The sequence below is a fragment of the Mandrillus leucophaeus genome, unplaced genomic scaffold, assembly GCF_000951045.1.
Source record: "Mandrillus leucophaeus isolate KB7577 unplaced genomic scaffold, Mleu.le_1.0 Scaffold681, whole genome shotgun sequence".
Taxonomy (NCBI): Eukaryota; Metazoa; Chordata; class Mammalia; order Primates; family Cercopithecidae; genus Mandrillus; species Mandrillus leucophaeus.
This window is the reverse complement of record NW_012107375.1, coordinates 514852-539848: the sequence shown is the minus strand read 5'-3', so window position 1 is coordinate 539848 and position 24997 is coordinate 514852. Positions and strand designations below refer to the sequence as shown.

Sequence of the window (24997 nt, the reverse complement as noted above, 5' to 3'; positions counted from 1 at the left end):
TAGCCAGGCTGGTCTCGATCTCCTGACCTCGTGATCCGCCCGTCTCGGCCTCCCAAAGTGCTGGGATTACAGGCTTGAGCCACCGCGCCTGGCCGGATATCCAGGGTTGTACTGCCATCACCACCATGTCATTCCAGAACGTTTTCACCACCCCACGAGGAAAGCCTGTCCCCATAAGCTGTCTGTTCCCACACCCTCCCCCAGCCCCTGGCACCCGCTGATGGGCTTTTGTCCCTGTGGAGTGGTCTCTTCTGGACACGTCACAGGAGCAGAGTCACCATCCTTCTGCCCTCCACCCACTCTCCTTCATCTTGCCTCCCCAGGCTACGAGGAACACTGGCAAGAGTATCGCCAATAAGAACATCGCCAACCCCACGGCCACCTTGCTGGCCAGCTGCATGATGCTGGACCACCTCAAGTGAGTGGCTCCCGGTGCCCCGCGAGCCCCTGGCCAGCCCTCCGGGCCCCAGGGACTGAAGCCTGGCTGTCCCGTCCTCTAGGCTGCACTCCTATGCCACTTCCATCCGTAAGGCTGTCCTGGCGTCCATGGACAATGAGAATGTGAGGTTCCCCTTGCACCCTACTCTGCTGCCCCACGAAGTCTCCCCCTGCAGCCTCCTGTAGCCCACCTCATGCACTGACCGCGGTCCCCAGGGGAGGGTGATAATGGATCCGGCACCACCTTCTGGCCCTTAGCTGGTGCCACTTCCCTCCTGTGGCAGTCCCAGCCCTGCACGCCATGGGAGACAGTGGGTAGCCCCAGGCCACCTGTACAGCGGGGAGTGGCAGGGCCTGGCGTGTGCCGAGCCTGCCTGTGTCCTACAGATGCACACTCCAGACATCGGGGGCCAGGGCACAACATCTGAAGCCATCCAGGACATTATCCGCCACATCCGCGTCATCAACGGCCGGGCCGTGGAGGCCTAGGCTGGCCCTGGGACCTCCTTGGATTCCCCTTCCCACCCCAGCACCCCAGCCAGCCTGGTAGGCAGAGCCCAGAATAAAGCAGCTTCTGCCTAGACTTGACGTGGGCCTCCCTCACTCCAGGCACCGATGTTCAGTCCACGCTTTATTAAGAAAGGAACACACACACTTTCTCCAAGGGCCCACCTGGGGGTCTCAGGCAGAACACGCTCTGAGAGCCGGGCCTGGCTCCAGCGTCTCTTCTGCCCTGCGGTTGTGGGGAGCTGGCGCCCAGAAGGGTGGTGAGAGCTGTGCCGCTTTTCCCTCAAGGCACGGAGAGCTGGAGGTGGAGCCGTGGCCGGGCCTAGGGGTTGAGCCAGGGGTGCTGGAGGCAGTCAGCGGCACTGGCTCGCTTTTCGGGGATGTACTCCATCATGGGCAGCAGGAAGGCACTGAACTGCGTGGCCTGCTCTAGGGGCCACTCGTACTTTTCCATGAGCACCTCGTACAGGCCCCAGTGCTTGAGATTGTGAATGTGCCGCAGCTCTCCTGTGGGCAGGCCAGTGGGCGTCAGGCTCTGTCCCTGTCTCCAGGCCTGCCTTCTGCTTTGGCCCTGGCTACTGGGACCCAGTGTTGCCTCTGTTGCAGAGTCCAAGGTCCCTGTCCCACCCTCCCTGCAGCCACATGGCCTGAGCCTGCCCGGGCCCTCACCTCTCCGGTTGAAGAACTCCCGGGAATAGCGGCCTGAGAGGGCGAAGGCTGGGGGGATGTCCCCCAGAAGCTCCACGATGTGAGCTATGTGGTCTGTGGGCAGAAAGAGGAGGTTGGGGGCGGGCAGGCCGGGAGGCCGGGAGGCTGAGCGGCTGAGCCCAGGGCCCTCATCCCTTACCCTCATCACGACTGTAGTCTTCTCCAGAATGTGGCTCGAACAGGTAGTCACCAGTGGCCAGCTCGAAGGCCTGGAAGGGGGAGGAAGTGAGGCTGCTGGCCAGTGGGCTGGTGGCCCTGGGCACAGGGCAGCCCGGGTGGGCGTACCATGCAGGCTGTGCTCCAGATGTCTGCTGGGGGGCCATATTCGGCGCCAATCAGCACCTCGACGGCCCGGTACTGCCGAGTCTGGATGTCTTCTGTGAAGTGCTTGTGCTGGAGGCAAGGGGAGCCCTGGGGACAGGGGCCAGGGCCAAGGCTGGCCCGCCCCCACGGACTCCTACCCCACCCCGATCCACCTACCCAAGGAGCTCGGTGGGGCTTGCTCTGTGCCTCGGGGTCCCCAGATCTTCCAAGAGGGACAGGCCCAGTGATCTGAGGCTGAGGCCGACCCTTTCCTAATGGCCCCTGCCCTTGGCCACAGCCCCGGTGCTGTTGACTGGGCAGGACCGATGCCCACCTAGCCAATGGTTCATGTGCACTGCAGGCTGGGGCAGGGCTCCCCAAGAGTGGCCCTGTGCCTCCACCCTTGGACCAGGGCCCCCCACTCTGCTCTCCCAGGCTTGCGCGTACCACCCAGCAGGCGTTGCCCAGGTCTGCGATCTTGATCTTGATCTTATCTGCATTTTGGGGCTCCAGGGGGTTCACCAGGAGGTTCGAGGCACCGAATGGTGCTGGAGAAGGCAGAGCGGGGAGACTGAAGTGGTTCGATTCCTGCCAGCCCTGCCTGCCCGCCGCCCGCCACCCAACTTACTGCTAGGTGACAAGAGGCCCCCGGTCTCTCGCTGATTGGATGAGCCGGAGAGGATGGAGCAGGAGGCAGGAGAGAAGAGGGAGCCAGAGAAACCTGAGGTCTGTGAGCCGGGGCTGAGGCTACGACCATCCCCCGGGGCGGGGGAGGAAGAGTCTGGGGAGGGACCTGCTCTGGCGCCCTCGGGGTGGCAACCTGAAGAGGAGGTGGAGCCGCTGCCCCCGTCTAGTCTCAAGCCAGAGTCTAGGGAGACGGGGTGGAGGCAGCTGCTGAGCAGATGCCCTGCAGTCTTTGCTGCGCTCCACGACCCAGCACCCCCTGTGGCCCCTCACCCTCAGCCTGGGTCGTGGCCTCCATGGCCTCCAGTCTCTGCAGGTCCCGCAGCCGCTCCTCCAGCAGCCGCTTCTGCTGTTTCCGTTTGCGCCTCATCTTCTTCCTCTTGTTTTTGGACAGCTTACCGGTCTGCTGTCAGAGCCAGGGTCACCCCAGGGTTCCTGTCGCCCGCCCCAGTCAGCATGAAGTGGAGGTTTCCCTGCATGGCCACCAGGGAAGAGGCCTCTCCGGGCCCCAGGGCTCCCATGGACACCAGAATGTGGTGCCAGCGCCCCTTGGCACCAGCTCCTCACCACTGTCCCTGCCTCCCCACCTGTGGCCCCACTCCCCACAGCTGCATTAGCAGTGGGAGGACCTGACTGGCCCGCCTCAGGGTGCTCTCTGTTCCCTCTTAGCCCAAGCTAAGGCAGCCGGAAGTGGCCACTCGGGGAAGACAGCATCCTTTCACCAAGAGCAGTTTGGGGCATTTGAGCCATCCCGGGAGTCACCCTCCGCCCAGCCACCCGGCCTTTCGGGATGACCACCGTGGGAGTGCATGAAGAGGGGAGTGAAGCCAGTGTGGCTCCAGAGATGGCCTCCAGTTGGCTCGGATGGGAGAGGAGGCATGGGAGAGAGGGGCCCCCCAACTTACCAAGACCTCCTGGGGGGCAGTACTGACTGGGAGTGTAGGTGGGGAGCAGGAGACAGGGAGGAACAGAGACTCAGGCAAGGGTTCAGGCCCAGAGGTCCTGACCCAGCCCCATGTGGACCCTTGGTACCTATGGAGCGGGAAGGGGGCGGCGCCCCTGCCTGTTGCCACTCCGTGGCCTCGGCAGCCAGGCGCCTGATGTAGGCGTCCCCCACACATAGCAGGATGTTCTCGGGCTTAATGTCCGTGTGGATGATCTTGCACTTGGTATGGAGGTAGTCCAGGCCATGCAGCACCTGCGGAGGGTTGCACCTGACCTCCACGAACTCCCCCTCAGGCCAGGCTGGGCAGCCTAGTGGGTGGCACTCACCTGCCTCACGATGCTCTTCACGCAGGGCACGGGCAGGCCCTGGTAGTTGGACTTGATGATCCATTTGAGGAGCTGGTGGCCTAGCACCTCCAGCACCATACACACATCTAGGCCGGGAGTGAAGGGCGGACAGTAGACACCAGCTGTGGCTCAGGCCCCACCCACCCTCAGCTGGGGGAGCAGCCAGGCTTGGGCCATGCGGAGGTGGGGAGGCAGGGCCTCCCCGGGGCAGTCCTGGTCACCAATATGCTGGTGTCGTTGATAGTGTCCCTGTCGCTCTCAACAGGTATACCAGTTGGGGTGGTGCATTTTGTGGTTATCCTAGAGGTGGCGCTGGAGAAGCAGGCAGAGAGGCCTCTCGGGCCAGCCCACTCCCACGCCAGTTATGCCATAGGGCCTCTTGGCAGTCCCTCAAAGGGAAGGCAGCACCACAGAGGCAGCACCTGCCGTTTGGGGGTGACAGCAACATCCATGGGCCATCAACGCTAACTTATTACTGCCTCCACGTAAACACAATTACCTGGGGGTGGGGTCATGCCAGAGGCTTGCGTTACTGGGAGGGATGCAAGCCCATTGTGTGGATCTGCAGACAGGCTCTAGCAGTGCGGGCCCCCGTTTGCCGGCCCTTGGCTGCCACACTGCTTTGCTCTTCCTGCAAAGGATACGGACTCCATTGACTCCTGAGATCCTGAAGTCATCAATGAGCTGGACAATGGTCTCTCTTTTGGGGTCACTGGGGTCGCTGTCTCGGACCTGGAGTAAAAGCCAAGGGGCCACAGACGGTTCCACCCTGCCCTGAAGCCCACAGCTCCCTTCAGTGTATCCCTCTTCTGCTCCAGCTGGGCCCTGCTGGAAGAAAGGTCGCCAACCCCTCCTGTCCCTCACCCGTTCCTCCAGATCCTCCCCCTCTGGCACAGCCAGCTGCAGGCTGCCCCTCGGGGAGCCCCGCCCTGCCCCACAGAGCCCCAGCAGGCCCTGCACCCGCATTGCCAGGCCCCAGGCAGCTCCAGGGGAGCTGGTAGTGGGTAGGGAGGTGCCTCACACATTTCAGGAGCTTGATCTCATCCACAGCTGTCTCCGTGTAATGCCCTGCACTCTTCACCACTTTCAGGGCCACAAAGCGCTTGCGCCTGTAATACCGAGACCCTTGTAGGCTGTGGCCCTGGCAGGACCCACGGCAGGGATCAGGGTGGCTCCAACCAAACCCAGGGACAGGATCCCAGCCAGTGCTGGGCCCAGAAGGCGAAGGAGGCACTCACTGGATGTCCCAGCAGAGCCAGACAGTGGAGAAGTGGCCCCAGCCCAGTTTGCGCACCACGTGGTACCGCCCATTGAACAGGTCGCCAATCTTCACAGGGTAGTAGCCGCCTGCCAAGGGGAGATGATAGATTGGGGTGGTGGGGGTTCTCTCTCCCCTGGGCCCCCAAACACCTCGACCCCATTGGCCATCTGGCCCATGTGGGCCCAGGGCTGCCCTGGGTCCCTTGTAGTGGCCGTCAGGCCGCGTGTGCCCAAGGCCAAGCCTCACCCTTGCAGTAATCCTTGGGGTCTTCCTGTTCCTCATCGTCAGAGCCCAGAAGCCCCTGCAGCATCTGAGGCGCCGGCGTGGCCAGGGCTAGTTCAGAGCCTGAGGACTCGGGCCCGCAGGAGGCCTGTGAGCTGTGGGTGGGGTGGGTGGGCGGTGAGCGTGAGAGACGCCAGGGGCCCCGGGTGCCTGAGCGGAGCCCTACCTGCTGCTGCTGCCGCTGCTGCTGCTGCCGCCGCTGTCCCCAACACCGCCCGTGCTCGCGCTCATCCCGGCTGCGCAGCCCGCAGCTCCGGTGCCCCGGGCGGCTGCTCCTGTGGGGCCTGGCTGCGGCCTGTGAATTTATAGCCTCGGCCGGCCGCTGATCTCACCCGCCTTTATAAATAGCCTCCCAGCTGCTCGGCTGTGGGCAAGGTATGCGGCGCGAGGAGGGGGCGGCGCGACGGCGGCCCCAGAGAGCCCGGCCCCCAGGCAGAGCCCCCCTCCTGCTCCAGGCCCACCCTGGAGGCAGAGGGGGCTACTGCTTGGGGACCAGGGACAACTGGGCCCCCAGGCTTAGCCTCCGCACCCCAGCTGAGGGGGAGGTCCACGAGGGGGTGAAGCAACCCGTACCCTAGGTTGGGTTCCCGTTCTCCAGTGCCGACTGTGGGGATGTGCTCCGCTTGGCAACCTGGTCCTTAGGCCAAGCCCTGACCACCTGTGCCCCCATGGGCATCCTCCTTGAGGTGCTCCTCTCCCGTGGGAACCCCCATCCCTGGCTGCTCCCAGCCACTTCCTGCTTCTATGTTTCATCAGCCCCTAGGACAAGTGGGATCCCAGTGCCCTCTGAATGTGGCGTCGCTGGGGACCCCTCATTTCCCCTACCAGAGGCACCAGGCCTGCTGAGGGAAGGCCTGGGAGCTTGCGAGCCCAGAACCTGCTCCTGCGACCCTGCCTGGCACTCTGGCTCCCAGCACCTGCTCTTCCTCTCCACCATTTGCAAGGTGCCTGCCATGGGCTGCTCCATAGCCAGACATGGGGGAGGCAGCAGGAAGCTGCTCGCTGCTGGGGACAAGCAAGCCCATAGCCACTTCTCCATGAGTGTGGTGGTGACTGAGAGACCAGGAGAAATTGGGTCCCCAGAAGCATCCACGGCAACCCAGGGCACAGTGGGGCAAGGCCTGCAGCCAAGATGCGTTCCAGCCCGTCACGTGCTGGCCATGACTGCTGCATGGTTTGGGGGCAAGGACTGGAGGCCTGGAGTCTGTTGGCTCAGTGTGGAGCTTGGGTGATATGGGGTTGGGGAGTGGTCACTGAGCTTCTGCTCAGCAAAAGGTTACTCTGGCCACTTCAAGGACAAGGGAATGGAGGGGTGAGAGTGGAGCTGAGAGGCCAGCTGGGGCCCGACAGAGGAGTCCCAGTGAAGGGGAGGGGGCTTGGCAGAGAGGGTGCTTGTCGTAAGATATTGGTGCAGTGTTCCTGTACCAGTGTCCGTGAAGTGGTAGGGGTGGGCCACGCATTGGTGGAGGGGCCAGCGAGGTCAGGGAGTGGGAGGGAAAGTGAAGCCCGGGTACCTGATGGCCTCTCTTTGTGGGTAGCAGGTCATAGCCATGGGGCTGAGGGGCTCTCAGTCAGGAGAGCATTGAGTCAGCTCCTGCAGGGAAAAGCAGGGGCTGGGGATTGCGCCCTTTGTAAAAAGACATTTCTGTCCAGGTGTGGTGGCTAATGCCTGTGATCCCAGCATTTTGGGAGGCTGAGGCGGGCAGATCACCTGAGGTCAGGAGTTTTGAGACCAGCCTGACCAACATGGGGAAATCCCGTCTCTACTAAAAATACCAAAATTAGTCAGGTGTGGTGGCACACGCCTGTAATCCCAGCTACTCGGGAGGCTGAGGCAGGAGAATTGCTTGAACCCGGGAAACAGAGGTTGCAGTAAGCCGAGATCGCGCCACTGCACTCCAGCCTGAGAGAGCAAGACTCCATCTCAAAATAAAGACATATTTCTATTTTATTTCCAGATGTGATTTTCCAGCAGGCAAATAAATATAGTGGGGAGAGGGGGAAGAAAGGGGGGTCCTTATAAATTAGAAATAATCCCAGGTGGGGGGAAGGTGGGTGGGCTGGCAGGGGAGGTGGCAGGCAGGGAGCCCACTGCTGGGCACAGCGCCTGGCTGTGCACCCTGCGCCCCCAGGCTCTGCCAGCTCCCCTCAGTGGCTGGCTCGGTTCCGGGGTCATAAGGCACTGCGGTGGTGGTGGATCCGGCTTTCTGCTGTCTGAGCCAGAGCTCACAGGTCAGTCACTTTGTTCTCCACCAGGGCGGCAACCTGCTGCAGGCGGCAGGCCAGCTGCAGCTTCTGGCCCACAGGGTCCTCCTCCAGGGCACTGATAATCTGTCCAGGCAGAGGAAGGTGCCTGTCTGAGCCTGCCCCTCTGCCTGCTGGCCCAGGGCCACCCACCCTGCTTCCATCTCTGCAGGAGCCTGGGGATCCAGTGGGGGCTGCCTGGGGTCTTCCTGGGAAATCTGAATGAAAGCCGAGTCCCTTCCCCAGCCTGGGCCCCGCCAGCATGGGCTGGCACCGTTGCTCCGCCGGGAGGGTCCACGGGCCTCCCGCTCCGCTGCGCCTCCCCTCTGGAGTGCCCTGGGCCTCACCTGATCGTAGTACCTGTGGATGTGGTTGTAGAGTTCTTGCAGAGCCTCCAGACAGTGGGGAGCAGAAGTGTAGCTCTGGGGGCACCATGTGTAGGGGGGCAGTGAGGTCCCAGCCTGGTCCTCAAGCCCAGTCCCCCCTCTGCTAGTCTTTCCACCCACATGTGGACAGGCGCACCCCCTGGGCCATGCCTCACCCCGGAGAGCTCAGCCAGGGCAGAGTTCATCTCCTGGTAGCTCGCCGGAGAGCTCTGGCGAATGTCTGCATAGTATCTGGAGGAACAGACTTAGTTAGGGGTGGGGCAGCCCCCATTCTCCGCAGCCCTGATGCCTCTGATACCCACCTTTCCACCATTTGCTTGTAGCGTGGGATCTCCCGGGCGTAGAGCAGTTTGTTCACTGGGGAATCCTGCTCCAGAGGGAGGGAAGGCGCTAGGCATGAGCTAGGAGGTGAAGGTGCCGCCATTACGCTGCCACCGCCCACCCAGAGCTCTGCGCAGAGCCCTCCAGGCTTCCCCCATACTACTTTCCTCCTCAAGCCCCTGCCAGCTGCTGCTGGCACTGCTCTTACCCGGCCCACTTTATGCTCCAAGGTGGTACAGGAGTCAATAAAGGTCTGGGCAATGACAGCAAGGATGGCGTCCACGTTGTCCGACACCCGCACATCAAAGATGAGCTGTGGGTTCTTCAAGGCATTCACCCAGAACCGCAGCAGCAGACTGGGGGTGCAGGGCGGGCATGGGCTTGAGGCCCTGGCCCGCCATCGTGATCTCCACCCCATGCGCTCCAGCCTACTGGCAACACACTTGGGGCCAGGGGCCACTGGAAGCTGGCCTGGTGGCCCAGGTGACGTGGGCCCTAGATCTTCCTGTAAGTTCCAGAAACCGCAGGTGGGTGCATCCACCCTGGGAATGTCCTGGTCCCTCTGGGACTCAGTGGACCATGTGCACAGCAGGGGTGGGGCAGCAGGAAAGGCACCTGTTAGTCTTCCAGATGTGCAGGGTCCCTGGGTCCTCGATGCCGTGCTTCTCTGCGAGTTCATCCAGAAGGTCAAACAGGTACTTGACAGCAATGGGGATGGGCCGGTTCACACTGAGAATGGCCTGGAAGGTGTCGTCCACAAACTTCTGCAGCGTGCCCTGCGGGGCAGGGGATAAGGGCCATGTGGAGGGCAGGGTGTGGGGGCCGTCCACGGCCCAGGCTGCCTCTGCCCCTCCCGCTCCCGGGCTCGGCCGGGGGCCCGTGGCTGAGCCTCCTCTCAGGCCGCACCAACCTTCATGGACAGCAGACGCGTGAGGTAGATTTCCGGAATGGCCTTGGCCCTCGCTGGCTCCCGCTCCCGCAGGCTGCTGCACCGCACCTTGGCCCCTTCTGGCTCCTCGGTGGCTTTCACCAGGTGCCAGAGGCACACCCCACCCTCCTCGCCATCCTCCAGCGTGGGGATGTCTGAGGGCACAGGAGCCTGGCTTCAGGATTATGCCCCCTGCCCCTGGCCTGGGATGCCCAGTCCACTTCCCTGACAAGGTGGGGCAGGGTGGGGACTGGAAGAAAGGAAGGAGAGATGGGCAGAAGATCTCGGTGGGGTGGGGGATGAAGCTGAGGCAGATGCATGGCCAGGAGTTCTGCCTGTCCAGCCTGGACTCCAGTGGCCCCAGGTCGGGGCCGACCCTGAGGGACTCACTGTCTCCCAAGGGGCACCTCTGGGCCAGGCTCTGGGAGATGCTGCTGCCGCTGTGCAGCTGAGGGACGAGCCCCACTGTTGCTCCATCTGGGACCTGGCAGAGATGGGAGCAGAGGCTGTGCTGACCCCTGGTGAGGCGCCTACACTGCTCCCACCCTGCCCTGCCTCATCCTGCCCTGCCCCCGGCTCCGCCCTGCCCTGCCTCGACCTCCCCGCCCCAGCCCCGCCCTGCCCTGCCTTGCCCTGCCACTGCGCACACCTTGTAGTGCTGCAAAGTGTTGAGTCTCTTCCAATGGTTTTGGGTCACGGAGGTCAAGTCTTCATCCGACAGGGTGAGGTGACCAGCCAGGCCCGAGCGCCACTCTGGAGGGAGTCAGGGATGCAGATAGTCTACAGCCTGCTCTCCATGCCCCACGCTCATAGTAAGGCACAGATGAGGGTCTCCAGGTGCCGGAGGGGTAGGGAAGGGTCCCTGGGGTGGGTGGGCAGGGCTGGCTCTCTCACCAAGGTCTAGGGCATGCACTGAGGGCCTCTGGGAGAAGGGGGTGCCCTTGTAGACTTGGTCCAACACCTTCTCCTTGACCTGGGTGATGGTGTCTGTGTCGAGCACCCGGGCTGGCACGCGCTGCACCTCACTGCCAGCCCCAGGCCCCACCAGCACCATCAGTGTCAGGGGCTGGAACTCCACGTCCTCCCGCAGCAGGCGGCTATCATTCAGGGTCCGTTTGGCCTTGCCTGTCACGGCGTCCACGGGGCCTTTGTCCACTTGGTACTGGATGGCCCGGAAGAGCATGTACAGTGGCTCACCGGCCACCTCCTGCACTGCCAAGATGAGCCAGCATCAGCCAAGTGAGGGGATCGATGGCAGCCCTTCTCGCCTCTGCCTCGCCTCCAGCCCGGGAGAGGGTTCAAAGTCCTTCCCTTTCCAAAGCCCCCCCTTGCTGGGCCTTGGTCAGGTAGGGCGCAGGCAGCAGCCCCCACATGGCGGGAGGGGAGGAGTCTGCCACTCGGGGCTGGGGGCAGCCGGGACAGTGCCCCTCACCCTCAGGAAGGCGTACAAGCAGATGGACAGCCAGTTGGTGAGCAGTTTTTCCACCATAGTCTCTGTCCTGCGGAGAGTCGGCCACAGGGTCAGGCGTTTGTGCCTGTGTCCCTGCTGAGGACATCTCACTTTCTTTCCCGCAACCTTCTGGGGCTTCCTGGCCCCCCGCACCCCTGGGCAGAGCCCGCCCAGGGTGCGATGGGGGCAGGTCTGTGGCAAGCCCTCACCCCCGCCACTGGGTCCAGGTCAAGGCCAACCTGCGTAGCATGAGCTTGGGGTTCCTGTGCACGTAATGGGCTGCCAGGTCACCCAGCAGGGTCCTCATGATGTCAGTCAGGTACTCCAGCTTGCCGTGTAGTGCTAGCGACAGCAGCGAAGCCACATGGCAGCGATCCCTCTGGGAAAAGCTGGGTTGCTCCTCCAGGGTGTGGATGAGCTGGGCAAGGGTTGGAGGCTCATCCCGGGAAGCCCCACTCTTCCCCCACATTTGTCTCAGGCCAGCAGTTCCCCAGCCCCACCTCCTTGCCCACCGGGGACTCCTGCCACGAGGCCCTCACCGTGAGGAGGAAGAGCTTGCTGTTGAGCAGGTTGGAGAGCTGCGTGAGGCCCTGGTGCACAGTGGTGCAGCGGCCGTCCTCCCCTGGCCCCTCGGGCTTGGGCTGCAGTGGGCAACCGCCATGGCCAGGGAAGAAGGCGCGCTCGGCGTAGGTGCGGTAGTCCAGGAAGGGGATCCCGCTGGCCTCCAGGTCGCTGCTGAGGTCGGTCATCTCCGTCATGAGGTCTGCAGGCCAGGAGCAGCTGAGGTGTGAGTTCAGGCCCTGTGGGCACCCTGTCCCCCCTGCCTCCGCACCCACCTGTGAACTCCTTGCGGCACTGGTCCCCCACGCCGGTCTCCAGGCTCTCTAGCTGCAGTAGCACCTTCTGGTAGTCCCGCAGGGCCTGCTTGCTCTTGTGCCTGCAGCCCAGGGCCAGCATCAGCCAGGGCCAGGGCCAGCCTGGCCGCCTGCTGGGGTACCCTTGCCAATGGCGAGGAGGGAAGTGTGCTGGGGGTGGGCGGGTCTCACCTGTACATGAGGGTGAGGAGGAGCACGGCGGCGATCAGCACGGCAGCACCCATGCCCAGGCCTGCCTGGGCCTCCACGGGAAAGGCAGACAGCGGGGGCTCAGCCTCGTACTGCACAGGGCCCAGGGCCAGCCGCACATTGCCCATCTGCACCTGGGTGGGCAAGACTCCTGAGTGCATGCCGGCGGCACCTGGCCCACCTGCCCACCCAGGGTGCGGACTCACCACGAACTGTGGCAGGCCAGAGCCATCGGCAGGCTGCGGGGCGTGCGCAGGTGGCTCGCAGTACAGGTGGGTGCGCGTGAGCGTCTTCACCAGGCACTCGCTGCGGCCGATGTGCACGCGCACCTCTTCCTTGCTGATGCCCAGGTTGAGGCCCTCACCCTGGGACACACATGGGAGCCTAAGCCACTGGCCCCCACAGAGGCGGCCTGAGCAGCCTGGCGGGCAGGGTTGGAGATGGCCCTCACCTCCACATCCAGGATGTGGCCTGGCTTGAGGCGGTAGGGGCGGGCAGGCCCCTCGTGGCTGAGGGGTGCCAGGCGGGGGTTGGGCTGGTACAGGAAGTCCTGGCCCCCACTGGCGCTGGCAAAGTCCACTTGCACGTTGTCTAGGGTGAAGAAGACCCGCTGCAGGCGGGCCCTGTCTGGCACAGCAGGGCTCCAGCACAGGAGGAGGCTGGACGAGTTGACAGAGCAGACGGTGGAGCACTGTGGGGCCGGCCGCAGGTGGAGTGAGCTGGGCTCCGCTATGCACTGCCAGGGGCATGGCAGCTTGCCCTCTCCCTCCCCACCGGGCATGGGCATGGTCAGGGACAGCCCTGTTGCCTGCTGGTGAGGGGCTCACCTGCAGCAGTCCCCCACCAAGCTGGATACAAGCCTGGGGATCCGCAGCAGGGGCTCCACAGCTCCTCCTTGGCTCTGGGTCCTGGGGCTGGGCCCTGGAAGCCTGTGCCTCTGTGTCAGCCTCCAGCCACACAGACAGTAGGGGCCGCTGCACCACATCCAGGCCGGTGCCCCTGACACGGATCAGCCGCCCACCCCTGTGCCAGGATGGCAGTCGGGTGTGGGCGGGTGGTGGGCAGCACAGCCCAGCCCCCATCCCACCTTCCCTCCTGCCTGGTGCACAGGCTGGCCTGTGGGCTGACCCTCACCCCCGGAAGCTGGCACTGGGTTCCGCTGCTACAAGCCGGGGGTTGGCGGTGTAGCGGAAGGGGCTGGCGAGCAGTGTGCGCTGGGCATGGCCAAAGACCACAAGGACCGCTGCTTCTCCTGGGACAGCCTGGGGCCTGGTGCGGCACACAATGGCCTCCGGACACACTGGCTCCAGGCTGCAGGATGGGTAGCGGGATATCTCATCTTGGCTCTAACTACCGCCCCTCTACCCTAGCCCTGGCCCAGCCCTGGCCCAGCCCCCATAGGAGAAGCCCTACTTAGCCTGTCTTGACAAGGGCAGGGACCACTGGGGGTGGCCACAGCAAGCACTTCTCTGAATGAACCACCCCCCACCCCCGCCATGTAGAAAGGACACTGAGGCCTATGGGAGTGCCCACCACTCGACGGCAGGCAGCAGGCTGGGACTCACATGGGACAGGGTTGGCCACCCACGAAGGCACTGGTGTTGCCACCTGTCTGGAGGTGCTGACCTCGGATGGTGAGCTGGGTGCCCCCTGCCTGGGGACCCCAGCGAGGACTCAGGCTCAGCAGGACAGGGTCCTGGGGAACAGCGTGGGCTGGGTAGGCAAGGCAGCCCAGCTTGGCCCTTTCACCCCCTTGGGCCATGCCCAAGGTCCTCCGGTTCTGAAGCGCAGGTCATCTCTGGGCTTCACCTCCTGGGGCCAAAGTGGACCACACCCTCCTTCCAGAGGCCACTGCACGCTGGGCAGCTCCCTCCCACCCACCCCTGCCACATGGGGAGTAGGAGTGGGGCTCTTTTATCCTCACTGCCAGTCTCTCCCCCTTGGGACAGCCTCCTCCACACCACAGCTTGCAGCCCCAGACCTGGAGCTCTGAACTCTGAAATCCAGTTGCCTCCTTGGGGCACTGCATGGGTCAAGCAGAACCTGCCCCTGCCCCCACTGCTCCTGTCCCAGCCTTCCCGCCTGGGAAATGGTGCCACCAAATGCCCAGGGCAACACTTCCCGAGAGCTTCGTGCCCCAGACTGGCCTGGTTGCCCGCCTCCACTCACATGCTGTGGCTTCCCTCCTAGACATGCAGCGGCGCTTCCTGCTCCCCGCAGACCCAGCTTGACATCCTCATTAGGCGCCTGCCTTTCCTGGCCCTCCCTCCCACCCTCCCCTGCACACCTGGGAGGCCACTGACCTGGTAGGTGAAGTGCTGGCTTGAGATGCCTGGTGGCTGGCTCTTAATGGCCACCTGGACGGGTCCAGTGGTGCCATTGGGGGCAGGAGATGTCACACACACAATCCTGGAAAGCCGAGGCCTGGGAGCTGCTCAGGGCCCAGGGACGTAGGGGACAGCCCACCAGCTGCTACCGAGCACACCTTCTCCAACCCTCCCGTGACCCAGTGCCCCAGGTTTCTTGGCCACAGGCCTGCCTTATCTCTGGGTGGCCATCTCTGAGGGCCTCCCCACCCATCCTCACCCTCCAAGTGCCTCACCGGGCTGAGGTGCGGTAGAGAGAGGGCTCAGGGCTGCAGGGCCGGCTGGCCACGCTCACGGCGTATTGCACATCAGCGAAGGCCCGGCCCAGGTTGGAGCCCAGGATGGTGAGGGCCAAACCTCCCTCAGGGGGACCAGTCAGGGGCTCCACCTGCAGCAGGCAAATTATGGCAGATGGGATCCCCCGCACCCACACCCCACTCTACAGTGCCGGGTGCCCAGCCGGCCAACCAACCCAGCCAGACCGAGCTGCTGGGGTTTGGGGGCCTGGGGTAGGGCTGGTCTGACCACGGAGGATAGGGCAGTGCAGGGCAGGAGAAGTGGGCCACTGGGCTGGAGGGGCCCCAGCAGGAGACCCGCACTCAACCCTAGAGGCGGGGGCTCACCGCATCAATGCTGGGTGCAGGACACAGCAGCTCCACAGCCCCCGGCGGGCACAAGGGCCCATAGCGACAGGCAGGCTGGCCATCAGCACACCACAGGCAGCCCAGGCTCCTGTTGGCCGCTTGGCAGTGGCTGCAGTCCGGGTGGCCCATGGCACAGTCGTACAGGATCACTAGGGAAGGTCAGGCAGTGTGCTGAGTGCCTCCTATCTGCCACCCACACTGCCCCGCCTGCCTGGCTGCCCTCAGGCTCACCATAAAGAGCTTGGGCGTTGTCCAGCCTCTGGGCCTCGCCCTGGGTGACGTAGATGGGCACTGGGAGCTCCCGCTGGGACATGGAGGGGTAGAACTGTGGGCAGAGTGTGGGGTCAGGCTGGATGCCCACTCAGGGCACCTCTGACTCTTGTCTCCTCTGGGCCACCCCCTAGAATTAATGTGATTGTTCCCTGCCTCTCCCCCAACACTGGGGCCCAGGGACAGAGGCGGTGGGCCCCAAGCAGGCTCTCCACAAAGATGGCAGACTCCTGAGGGTCTATGGAAGCTTGGGGACAAGAGGGTTTGGAGGGCAGCCTCTCACCTGGTGGGCCTGGCAGTGGATGAGGCCCGAGTCCCCTGCTGTCTCCTCCAGGGTGGCCGGCAGCCCCCGAAGTTCTCCAGGCAGCTCCAGCCAGCAGTGGAAGGAGGCAGGCAAGCCCTGGGGAAGGAGGCTGTCAGGAATGTGCACATGCTGTTGGCAGACCCCACTGCCCTGCCCACTTCCCTCCTGACGGCTCACTCGGAAGTGCTGGAGATTCCGCACACGTAGGGCCAAATGGCTCTCCCAGCCCACAGGCACCAGGTGGGGACCTGCCAGGCCTTCAACCTGCGGGCAAGCCCCTGGGCCACGCACCTGGACGTCCACCTGGGAAAACGAGAGCCTTCAGCCCTTTAGAACTCAAAGGGCCTACTGCCGGGCGGGCCTGGGAAAGGTGGAGAAGGGACAGCCCTGTCTCTGCCCAAAGGTCGGGCCCACCCACCTCCTGGGTGCTGTAGACGGTCCTCTCGCCCTCTGGGCAGTGCTCTCCATATACACAGTGGCTACTCTGGGGGCACCAGTGACACCGCCAGATGCTGCCCACGCAAGCACGACACCTGGAGGGGAAGGGCAGCTGCTCAGCTGAGTGCCCTCTGGGGTCGCCACCTCTACCCCAAGAGGCAGGCCCAGGGACTCACGGGGCAGCTGCCTCCAAGGCCTGGATGGCACTGCAGTCATAAAAGGAGAAGTTGGTGGCAGCCACAGCCACGTCTTCGAACATCAGGGCCAGGGGCACAGTGACATGTTCTGGGAGGGGACAGTGGGGGCAGGACAGGTCAGGTGGTTCATTCCCCCTCCAGCTTCCACCCCAGCCCCCTGCCCCATGAGCCACTCACCTGTGCCTGGAGGGTTAAGTGGCACCTGGTCTTGGGGAGGGGTGACACAGGCCACGTAGAGCCCTTCCACATGAGCCAAGCTGTCATAGTCCCCGAACGCACAATGGAAGTATTCATCTGCATCCAGCATGGGCAGCCGGGGGACAGACAAAGTGACCTGGGACGCAGCAGGGAGAAACAGGGAGATGGAGCCAGAGCAGAGGGGGTGGCCACTGCTGGGGGCGGCAGCAGAGGCCATGGGAGAGAGACGAAGGGAGGCAGGTTCATGCTCCAGGCAGTGGTCATGCTGCCCAGAGGGCCCAGTGGTGGTGGGCAGCTTACCTGGCCCTGCTCCTGGCGGGGGTGGTGGCTCGGCAGCAGGCTCTGGATGTGCAGGCAGTGGCTGTCCTCCTCATAGCTCCACAGCCACTGGTTCGGCTGGCCCGCACGCCTGCACTGGCCCTTCCGGGTACACCTGCCAGGCAGGGGCCTATCAGGTCACCGTGGGGGTCCTAGACTCCAAGCATGACCGACAACGGGGCTGGGGAGGCCGGCCCAGCTGGAGTGCAGTGGGGTGCAATGAGCAGGAGGCGTGAAGGGGATTGTGCCCAGAGAGAAAGGGGCCAAGCAGGCCAGGCCTCATGGCCGAGGCATGGGCTCCAGCCAAAAAGGAGCTGTGACTGGGCTGAGGGACACAAAGTGACTCAGGGCTGCCTTAAAGGATTCCTGGAAATGCCGGGTGCAGCACGGGCTGGAGGGCAGCTATGTGGGGGTCCTGGACCCTGGCTGGGGCTGCTGGGATGAGGAGCCCACAGGCTGGGTGGTGTTGGAAAAGGGGGGTGCCAACCAGATTCACGGCTCAGTGAAATGGGGCAGGATGGGTGACCTCCGTGGTGGTCCCAAGTCTCTCCAACAGGCAGGGTTGGCCTCCCGAAACACCTAGGGCTGCTTCCAGGGGCAGCCTCCTGGCACACACCACCCATTGGCCCAAGCCTAGGCACAGGCCCCGTGCTCACCTGCCCTGGAGGACACACCAGCCACACAGCGGGTCCTGGGCCTGGAGGCAGCTGGCACAGTCAGGGAACTGGGGACAGGCCGCCACAGGTATCCGGTCCACCTGGAGGGGCAGCAGAGCAGAGAGGCAATGGACACAAGACTCGGGCCGCGTGTGCTGGCCCCTTCAGCCCCAGGACGGCCCTCACCTGGTGAGCAGTCAGGACATAGAGGTGACTGTCACTGCTGTCCAGCAGCAGGTCTGGGCTGATGGCTGAGCCTGGAGGCCCCACTTGCTGGGAGTGGTAAACCTGGCCCTGGGAGCCGTGGAGAAAGACCTGAGTGGGGGGACAAGGACAAGGCTGGGCCAGATGGCCAAAGGTTGCCCGTTCAAGGGACACGCCCTCCTCCCAGTGGGGGCTCCTTTTAAGAGCCAGCTCCCCTTCCTGCTGGGCCATCGAGGGAGGACACATCGCTTCCCCCACTCAGCACCCTCAGGTCTGGGACACTCTCCAGGGAACCATGATACCAGGGCAGCAGCGGCACCCTGGGTGAGGCCCTGCGTACCAGGGACAGTTCTGCCAGGTGGGAGGGCACCTATGGGGAGACAGGAAGGTCACCAGGAGGCACCACACCCTGCCCACCTCACCCAGCCACCCCAGCTACCTTCACTGTGAGCCACCACCAGCCGTCACTGTGTGGCAAAGCCCCCCAACCCAACTGTGGGATGTGGGCTAAGAGGTAGAGGTTTCTGGGGGCTTCCCTGAGCCTCTGTGGCCAGGGGCACACCCAGCCAGACAGCAAGGCCAGGCCCTCACCTTGTGCAGCTGGCCCTGGGTGTCCCCTAGGAAGGCTATCATGTGCCCGTCTGCCTGGAGGGCTGCCACGGCGCTGACCGGCTGCCCGAGCTTCAGCAGAGGCTGGGCCTCCAGGGGCTGGCGGCCGGCAATGGGGCTGGGGGTGTGTTCGTCGCCGCAGGGGTACGACTCGGGGGAGTCCTACATGACAGGGAGCAGAGAATCAGCCCCCGGAAGAGGGCAAAGAGGCAGTCAGGGGGCATGCCCAGGGTGCCAGCGGGAGGACAGCCAGGCACCCTGGCTTGGGAGGATCCCAAGGCCCAGCAATCAGGGCTGAAGGGCCAGGGCACCTGGCAAGCTCATAGCATCCAGAGGGAGAAAGGTGGAAAGAAACGAGTGGAGAGCAGGCAGGAGACCTGGAGACTCAGCCGACCCCTGGCTGAGAGGTTGGCTGGCACTTCCCATGGGCAGGCACCCCTGCCCAGTGCTGAAAGATGCTAGCCATCCACAGAGGGAGTGGGGGTGGAAGGGCATGCCACTCACAAGGGGCAGGGTGACACAGCGCGACGTGACGCCGTACTCCACGGTGGCTTCTTCTGCGCCGCTGGGGCCCCGGCCGCCTGCCGTGTAGCAAAGTCTCCGGGCCTGCTCCATGCTGGCCCCCAGCTCCGCCATGGGGAAGGTGCAGAGCGCCGCCTGGGTGCCCCCTGGGCCCGCGGCAAACGCCCCTAGCAAGGTGCCCGGGGCAAGGAAGGCGGCCTGGATGAGGCCCTGGCCCTGGCAGTCGAGGGGGACCTCCACATAGGAGTACAGGTTGGTGTCCCCCAGGCAGACGCGGGCCACGTAGGAGCGGTACTCAGCCTGGGCCCGGGCCCCACGGCGGCGGAACACAAAGTAGGCGGAACGGGCGTCGGCAAAGGCCCCCACGTAGCTGTTGTTGTAGTCGGAGAAGTCGCCTACCACCAGGCGGCCCAGGCCCTCGCTGGAGAAGGGCTGAGGCCCTGCCAGCTGGCGGATGGCCAGGGGTGGCACCCCTGCCGACAGCTTGCCCGCCAGGCCTCTGGCCACAAGCAGGAGGTCCTGGCCGGGCAAGGGCACCACCAGCCCCACTGTGGCCACTCCCGGGGTATTGGCAGCCACAAACTGCCCGTCACCAGGGTCCTCGGCCTGGTACAGCAGCTCGGCCACATCCCCGAGGCGCCGTGTCTCACACACACCCTGCCGCACCTGCCCACAGGCCACCAGTTCCTGGGCACGGCTGCTCACCAGCAGCAGCTGGTTGGCATTGTCAGTGAGCTGAGCCTGTGGGCACTCAGCCGGGTCACGGAAGGGCACACAGTCGGGGCTGTCGATGACAGGGCCAGTGACAGCCATGGCCTCGAGCTGCAGCTCAGGGCTGAGCTGGAAGAGGCGGTTCACGGCGCCGACATAGAGTGTGCCTCGGCCAGGCGCCAGTGCCAAGTGGTTGAGAGTGGTGTTAGGTGCGGAGAAGCGATGGGCCCCTGTCAAGGGCAGTGGCGGTGGGGACAGCAGCAGCAGGAGGAGGCAGAGGCCGAAGGGAGGCCAGCGAGCCATCACGGGGGCCTGTGAGAGGGCACAGGTCAGGGCAGTGGGAGTGCAAGGCAGATAGAAGACCAGAGGAAGGTGGAAGGCGGGGTGGAGAGAGGCCAGGGTGCTCAGGGCCAGGGAGCAGGGGGGGCAGAGAGATGGAGGGCGAGGGAGAGTGAGCAGAGACAAAGAGACAGAGGGGGCACAGAGAGAGGAGGACAGAAGGAGGGACAAAGAGAGAGTCCAAGCGCTGGAGCAAGAGGCAGGGAGGGGTGCACGCACGCATGCACAAGCACACAAGGAGAGAATTCTTTTATCTCCTACTTTATATGCATGTAGATTGTTGAAGGGGGGCAGGTCCTGGAAAGCCACAAGAGCGCTAACAGAGGGACTCTGAGTCACAGAGCGGGCAGGGGAGGGAGGGAGGCCATGGGAGCTGGAAGGCTGGCGGAAGCTGTGTCACAACGCGCCCCTGCGCCCACCACCCAGACAAGAGAGATGGAAGTGGAGTGAGAGGAGTGAGGCCACCGTGCGCCCCAAGGGACTGGACAGGGAGAGAAAACCTGCCCTGGACAGCCAGGGCCGGCTGCAAGGAGGAACCCTCCCCAGCTGGGGGAAAGAGCCAGGCAGCCGCGGGCTGAGCAAGGAGCAAGTCAGCGAGGAGCAGGGGTCAGTTCCATGCTGGCCTGCTCCATGCTGGCGCCCAGCTCCGGGGTGAGGAAGCACTGGGGCAAGCCAATAGGGGTGCTGGGAGAAGCCAGGGGTGCCAAGAGACAACACAGGCTGCAGAGGTGCAGGGAGGCCTACTCCTGCCCCATGGGCCCCAGCAGTTTGGGTCTCTCAGGGCCTGGCACAGGGGGCCTCAGTGTGGCAGTGTCCCGGGAGAAGAGCAGACCAGGAGATCTGGCCGGGGGAGGGGTCAGGGAAGGGGCAGGGAGGGGTGCCAGACTGGAGATGGCTCCTGGGTGTGCCTGGTGGGAACCCGGGGCTGAGCCGCTGAGGGTGAGAGGTGAGAGCAGCCCCTGCTGTGGCCCCTGCTGTCCCCCACAGAGAGATGTTGCCCTGGGTGTGTGGTCACATGCCAACCAAGAGTGGGGCCGCTGGGACTCAGGGCAGAGCAGCGCCTGGAGGAAGGCCCAGAGGCCCCTTATCTCAGGAACACAGGCAGGAAGAGCACGGACATTTCCTGCAGACCCTGGGCTATCTGTGGCAGTGTCTGCCTTGAGGGAGACTGCAGCCTGTATGTCCTGGGCCCTGGCCAGAGCCATCCTGCCCTACCCTGCCCCTCCCAGGAACATTTTTGGGGACACCGGGCCTGGGCACTTACCATGAAGTGGTGCAGCAGAGGGGTCTCGTGGGTGGCGTGGCACATCCGCTCAGTTCAGCTGCCCCAGGGCAGTGGTGATGGGCATGAGATGGCTGTGGGGGGCATTGTCCTGAGTGGGAGGGAGACAGTTGAGGCTCAGCCCCATTCGAGCTGGCCTGGGGAAGGAGGGGCGGTGGTGGGGGTGGCGCCCAGGGCCTGGCGACCGGGCTCCCTCACAGCTGGCAGCTTTGTCAATAGTGGCCAGGCCAAGGCAGCCCTGCCTCCACCACAACAATGTTCCCTCTGTCCAGAGGCCAGGCCGGGGCCCCACTCGCTGGTGCTGCCACCCCCACTGGGCTGTTCTGGACAGGGGGCTCCTTGCCACTTCCCACCCTCAGGGAGCCACCCCCAGGATCTGGGGACAAAGGGCTGGGGTTTCCTCCAGCCAGCCCTCCCCCTCTGGCCCTGCAACCCCTGTGTCACTAAGCATGCCCCTCCCTGACTCCCCTGGGTCCCTGTGAAGGGCATGGGGTGGGCTTCAGAGCCAAGGCTGATAGCCTTGGGGCCTGGGTGAAGTGCCAGTCCTGGCCCTCAATGCCTGCCTTTGTCCAAAAGATCTTCCCCCACACCCCCGGCCCAGCCCTGCCCCTGGGGACTGGTGAAGTGGTGCCAGGTACAGCATGGTGGCAGCAAGCAGGACCACGGGAGGAGGCTGGTTGAGATGGGCTGAGGCAGAGGGTCCACAGGCCAGGGCTGTCCACCCCACCCCCTGAAGCACCATCCTGCTGGCCTAGACGCCATCCGTGCAGGGGGTGGGGAAGGGAGGGGCACCTAGCAGCTAGCCCCCCTGTCACCCTCACAGGCCACCCTGGCCAGTGGCACAGGAGCAGGTGCACTGGGGATGGGGTCTCTTCCTCCCTCACAGCACGGCAGCAGTAGGCTCCAGGGCAAGGTGGCAGCGGGCTGCTGCCACCTGGCTGGGCCAGTTGGGTGGCTGTGGGGGTGGGGAGCCAGGCGGGCAGCCTCTCTACCCTGTACTCTGCCCGGGGTTGGTGCTGGCTTTCCCATTTCGGGGAAGAAACACAGTTTCCCACCTCCTAACCCCAGGGCTACCCCTTGGGGGACATTGTGCTCTCAGGCACCTAGTGCCGTCGTCAGGCTGGGCCGGCGCCCGAGAGCTCTTGCCTGACCCCAGCCAGTTGGCCCTGAGACCCTTGCTTCCCCCTGGCCTAAGCACACCCTGTTGCCTTGGCCTGAAGCCTGGTAGCCCCGGCACCCCAAGCCCAAACCTGCCCCAGCTCTTGCCTACCTGGCGGGCCACCAGCGAGGGCCAAGTAGTAGCTGGCAGTGCCAGGAGCACGTCTCACGGAGCCCCAGCCTCCCTCCCCGCAATGCAATCATGCCCAGCCCGACTCTTCCCAACAAGCCTGGCCAGGCAGCCCAACCTCTCTCTGCCCGCCCCTTTGCCCAGTGGCGCAGGGCAGGGCGCTGCTGCCCTCTGCTGGCCGCAGCTGGCATGATGGAGGACTGACTGCGGGCACTTGGCTGGAGCAGGTGAGAGAAGGCAGCGCCCTCCTATCGGGCGGGCACTCCATAACCTGGCACGAAGCACCTACTGGATGCCAGGCTTGGGCTTGGCACTGGCACCATTCAGAAACAAACACAGGCTGGGAAACTGAGGCACAGGAGGTTAGGAAACGAATAAAGTCACACAGTATGTGGCAAGACTGAGTCAACAACAGGGCCCCTTCACTTCACCATCAGGCTACATGACCTTGAACCATGAAGATTGGCCGGCATTGGCAGGAGATGGAGCTGAGGCCTACCCCAGGCCAGGCCTGCACGTGACATGCCCACGTGGTGTTGAGAAAAAACCAGTGTTTCCCACCAGCTGGAACACAAGGTTGGTCGACGGCTGGCTTCCAGGGTGTGGCAGAGGCCAGCAAATCAGGCAGGGTCTCTGTAGTCAGGCTTGAGAACTTGGACTTGCCTCGCCATGGGCAACTGCAAGTTGGTGGTGCTGGGGCAGAGAATGTGGGGAGGCCTGGTCCAGTGGTGGTTGTGGGCATGGGGAGAGGCGGGTGCATTCCAGAGGCGCTCTGAGGAGGCAGCATTCTGAAGACTGTGTGTTGGACCCAGGGCAGGAGGTGAAGGCAGGAGAATCCAGGTGACCCTGGGGCTTTTCTGCTGGGGCACTGTTCCCCCTGTGTCAGGGCCGTCCATGGAGGTGCCGGCAGAAGTAGGAGGATGGTAAGATTGAGGGGCCCATGAGGGAGGAGGAAATGGCAATGGGGCTGGGGAGGCCGCGGGGTGAGAAGCTTGGCTCAGGTGACTGGAGCCCTGGGGGCAGCTGGGGTATGGGGCCAGCAGGAGCTCAAAGGCCCAGCAGGCTCGGTGTATGGGTGCTTCCCTGGGCAACTGTGTCATTCTTTCCAACCTGCATGAAGAGAAATGGGGCGCAGAGGCGGGTGGCTTGCCATGGCCTGACGTCATTTCTTCAGAGTGTACTCCACGGAGATGGGATTTGAACCGGGCATTCTGGCATGGGCCACACTCTGGACCACTGGGCCCAAGATCCACAGCCTCTCACCTGTGGCCGCTGAGGACGTGGAGGCAAACCAGGTAGGCCCGTGGGAAGGGACCACCAAAAATTGAGTGAGCAGCTGGCGAGGGGTCTCTCCCCAACAGGAAGGCCGGGCGGCCTTGACGGGGCCACGGAGGGATCTAGAACCTCCAGGAGGGCAGGCTCGGGGGAGCCACCTGCCCTCTCTCCCTCTCCCTGTCCTTCCCCCCATGCCTACCCCAACACACACACATGTTCTTGCTGGCCCTGCACAACAGCGATGCCTGCAATCTGGCATGAGGGATGGGATTTTCCTTCCTTTCCACAGAAGAAAATAAATCAGGCTGGGCACCGTGGCTCCTGCCTGTAATCCCAGCACTTTGGGAGCCCAAGGCAGGAGGATCGCTTGGGCCCAGAAGTTCTAGACCAGCATGGGCAACATAGTGAGACCCCCATCTCTACATACAAATTTAAAAATTAGCCAGGCATGGTGGTGTGAGCCTGTAGTCCCAGCTACTTGGGAGGCTGAGTTGGGAGGATTGCCTGAGCCTGGGAGGTGCAGGCTGCAGTGAGCCGTGATGGTGCCATTGCATTCCAGCCTGGGTGACAGTGCAAGACTCTGTCAAGAAAGAAAGAAAGAAAGAGAGAAAGAGACAGAGGGAAAGAAAGGGAAAGAAAGAAAGGGAAAGAAAGAAAAGGAAAGAGAAAGAAAGAAAGAAAGGGAAAGGGAAAGAAAGAGAAAGAAAGAAAGAGAAAATAAATCCATCCACAGGCAGCACCATTTTCATAAATATGTGTGTAGATGGCAAATGCACCTTCTAAGCTTTCTGAGCAGATAAGAGGCGTGGCTATGGCAGCCCCTGGTCTGAAGCTGGTGTAACCAGAAAGGATCGAGGCTGGTTTGGGGAACTGGAACATCTTACGTCAGGGGAGTTGTGCTGGATGTATCCTGCAATGGCTGGGTCCCCTCACCAAGCGATGGGAAGGAGCATCGTCTCCTTTCCGTGTGCCAGGCTTCTCAATGCTAGAAGGGGACTCGTTGGGTCAGTGGGACGTGGGCTTCGCGTTTGCTGGGCTGAAGACATAGCTCTCCATGCTAGCATCCCAGCGGACACCCCCACTGCCACTGCTGCTCCACGTCTTCATGTACACCAGTGAGCAGATTTGATAGTTTCTGCGCATACCGTGGGTGTGAAATGGTGCCCTGCTGGGCTTTGAGTCGGCATTCCCTGGCCACCAGCCATATTGCAGCGCTTTTCATTTCTTCTGTGAAATGCCCTTGCATGTCTTGGCCTTACATTTTGCAGGCGTTCTGTATTTTCCATACCAATCCTTGGGGTGTATGTCTTCAGCCTACCTGTTACTTGTCTTCTCAGTTTTCTGTATGTCATGTGATAAACAGAAAGTCTTAATTTTAATATCATAGCATTTAGCAATCTGATTTTTTTTTTTTTTTTTGAGACGGGGTCTCACTCTGTTGTGCAGGTTGGAGTGCAGTGGCACAATCACAGCTCACTGAAGCCTCCTGGGTTCAAGCGATCCTCCC

The 24997-nt window shown here is 63.4% G+C and overlaps 3 protein-coding genes across 8 annotated transcripts in view; 1 reads left to right on the top strand and 2 right to left on the bottom strand.

Annotated features, from left to right (window-relative positions):
- Window positions 1-1021, top strand: part of IDH3G (isocitrate dehydrogenase 3 (NAD+) gamma) — a 9865-nt gene extending 8844 nt beyond the window's left edge. Inside the window, exons 11-13 of the mRNA XM_012002264.1 lie at window positions 324-418; window positions 501-561; window positions 826-1021. Of these exons, the coding sequence (XP_011857654.1) occupies window positions 324-418; window positions 501-561; window positions 826-927 (258 nt within the window). The 3' untranslated portion in view covers window positions 928-1021. The remainder of the gene's footprint in view (window positions 1-323; window positions 419-500; window positions 562-825) is intronic.
- A 5-nt stretch (window positions 1022-1026) lies between these two features.
- Window positions 1027-5793, bottom strand: SRPK3 (SRSF protein kinase 3). 4 transcript variants are annotated; one of them, XM_012002259.1, is made up of 16 exons: window positions 5643-5793; window positions 5441-5571; window positions 5172-5280; window positions 4955-5042; window positions 4578-4665; window positions 3913-4019; window positions 3673-3838; window positions 3546-3571; window positions 2914-3043; window positions 2777-2824; window positions 2585-2677; window positions 2404-2504; window positions 1939-2046; window positions 1793-1862; window positions 1615-1707; window positions 1027-1452 (listed from the first exon to the last, which is right to left on the bottom strand). In XM_012002259.1, the coding sequence occupies exons 1-16, from the start codon at window positions 5705-5707 to the stop codon at window positions 1268-1270; spliced, it is 1608 nt and encodes a 535-aa protein (XP_011857649.1). In that variant the 5' UTR covers window positions 5708-5793; the 3' UTR covers window positions 1027-1267. The 4 variants fall into 4 exon arrangements, with proteins under 4 accessions (XP_011857649.1, XP_011857650.1, XP_011857646.1 ...); XM_012002260.1 differs by having other exon boundaries at window positions 5441-5504; window positions 5643-5672; XM_012002256.1 differs by having other exon boundaries at window positions 2585-2824; window positions 2914-3046.
- A 1609-nt stretch (window positions 5794-7402) lies between these two features.
- Window positions 7403-22306, bottom strand: PLXNB3 (plexin B3). Of its 3 annotated transcripts, XM_012002253.1 has the most exons (37): window positions 22198-22306; window positions 20910-21018; window positions 20150-20329; window positions 18578-19618; window positions 18056-18235; window positions 17447-17575; window positions 17261-17361; window positions 16587-16719; window positions 16266-16422; window positions 16068-16176; window positions 15872-15986; window positions 15631-15756; window positions 15433-15549; window positions 15111-15204; window positions 14859-15028; window positions 14472-14623; window positions 14173-14278; window positions 13435-13565; window positions 13004-13180; window positions 12697-12892; window positions 12321-12560; window positions 12076-12234; window positions 11852-12003; window positions 11642-11742; window positions 11345-11568; window positions 11045-11223; window positions 10788-10854; window positions 10250-10562; window positions 10005-10108; window positions 9746-9839; window positions 9338-9510; window positions 9043-9203; window positions 8636-8783; window positions 8409-8473; window positions 8262-8337; window positions 8068-8142; window positions 7403-7807 (listed from the first exon to the last, which is right to left on the bottom strand). In XM_012002253.1, exons 2-37 carry the CDS (start codon window positions 20952-20954, stop codon window positions 7703-7705), a joined length of 5895 nt encoding a protein of 1964 aa, XP_011857643.1. In that variant the 5' UTR covers window positions 20955-21018; window positions 22198-22306; the 3' UTR covers window positions 7403-7702. The 3 variants fall into 3 exon arrangements, with proteins under 3 accessions (XP_011857643.1, XP_011857644.1, XP_011857645.1); XM_012002254.1 differs by lacking the exon at window positions 20150-20329; XM_012002255.1 differs by lacking the exons at window positions 18578-19618; window positions 20150-20329 and having other exon boundaries at window positions 22198-22282.
- Between the last annotated feature and the right edge of the window lie 2691 nt (window positions 22307-24997).

Bases quoted from the DNA above. Each gene is read 5' to 3' on its own strand.
- SRPK3 (XM_012002256.1), bottom strand. From the start codon at position 5,707: ATGAGCGCGAGCACGGGCGGTGTTGGGGACAGCGGCGGCAGCAGCAGC. The intron at 3,839-3,912 runs GTGAGTGCCACC...AACCCTCCGCAG, and splicing joins TGAAGAGCATCGTGAGGCAG to GTGCTGCATGGCCTGGACTA. The intron at 2,825-2,913 runs GTGAGGGGCCAC...CCGTCTCCCTAG, and splicing joins GGCCACGACCCAGGCTGAGG to ACTCTGGCTTGAGACTAGAC.
- PLXNB3 (XM_012002253.1), bottom strand. From the start codon at position 20,954: ATGTGCCACGCCACCCACGAGACCCCTCTGCTGCACCACTTCATG. The intron at 16,720-17,260 runs GTGAGCACGGGG...CCTGCCTGGCAG, and splicing joins TGGTGTGTCCTCCAGGGCAG to GTGTACCCGGAAGGGCCAGT. The intron at 11,224-11,344 runs GTGAGGGCCTCG...ACCCTTGCCCAG, and splicing joins GCAAGCTCTTCCTCCTCACG to CTCATCCACACCCTGGAGGA.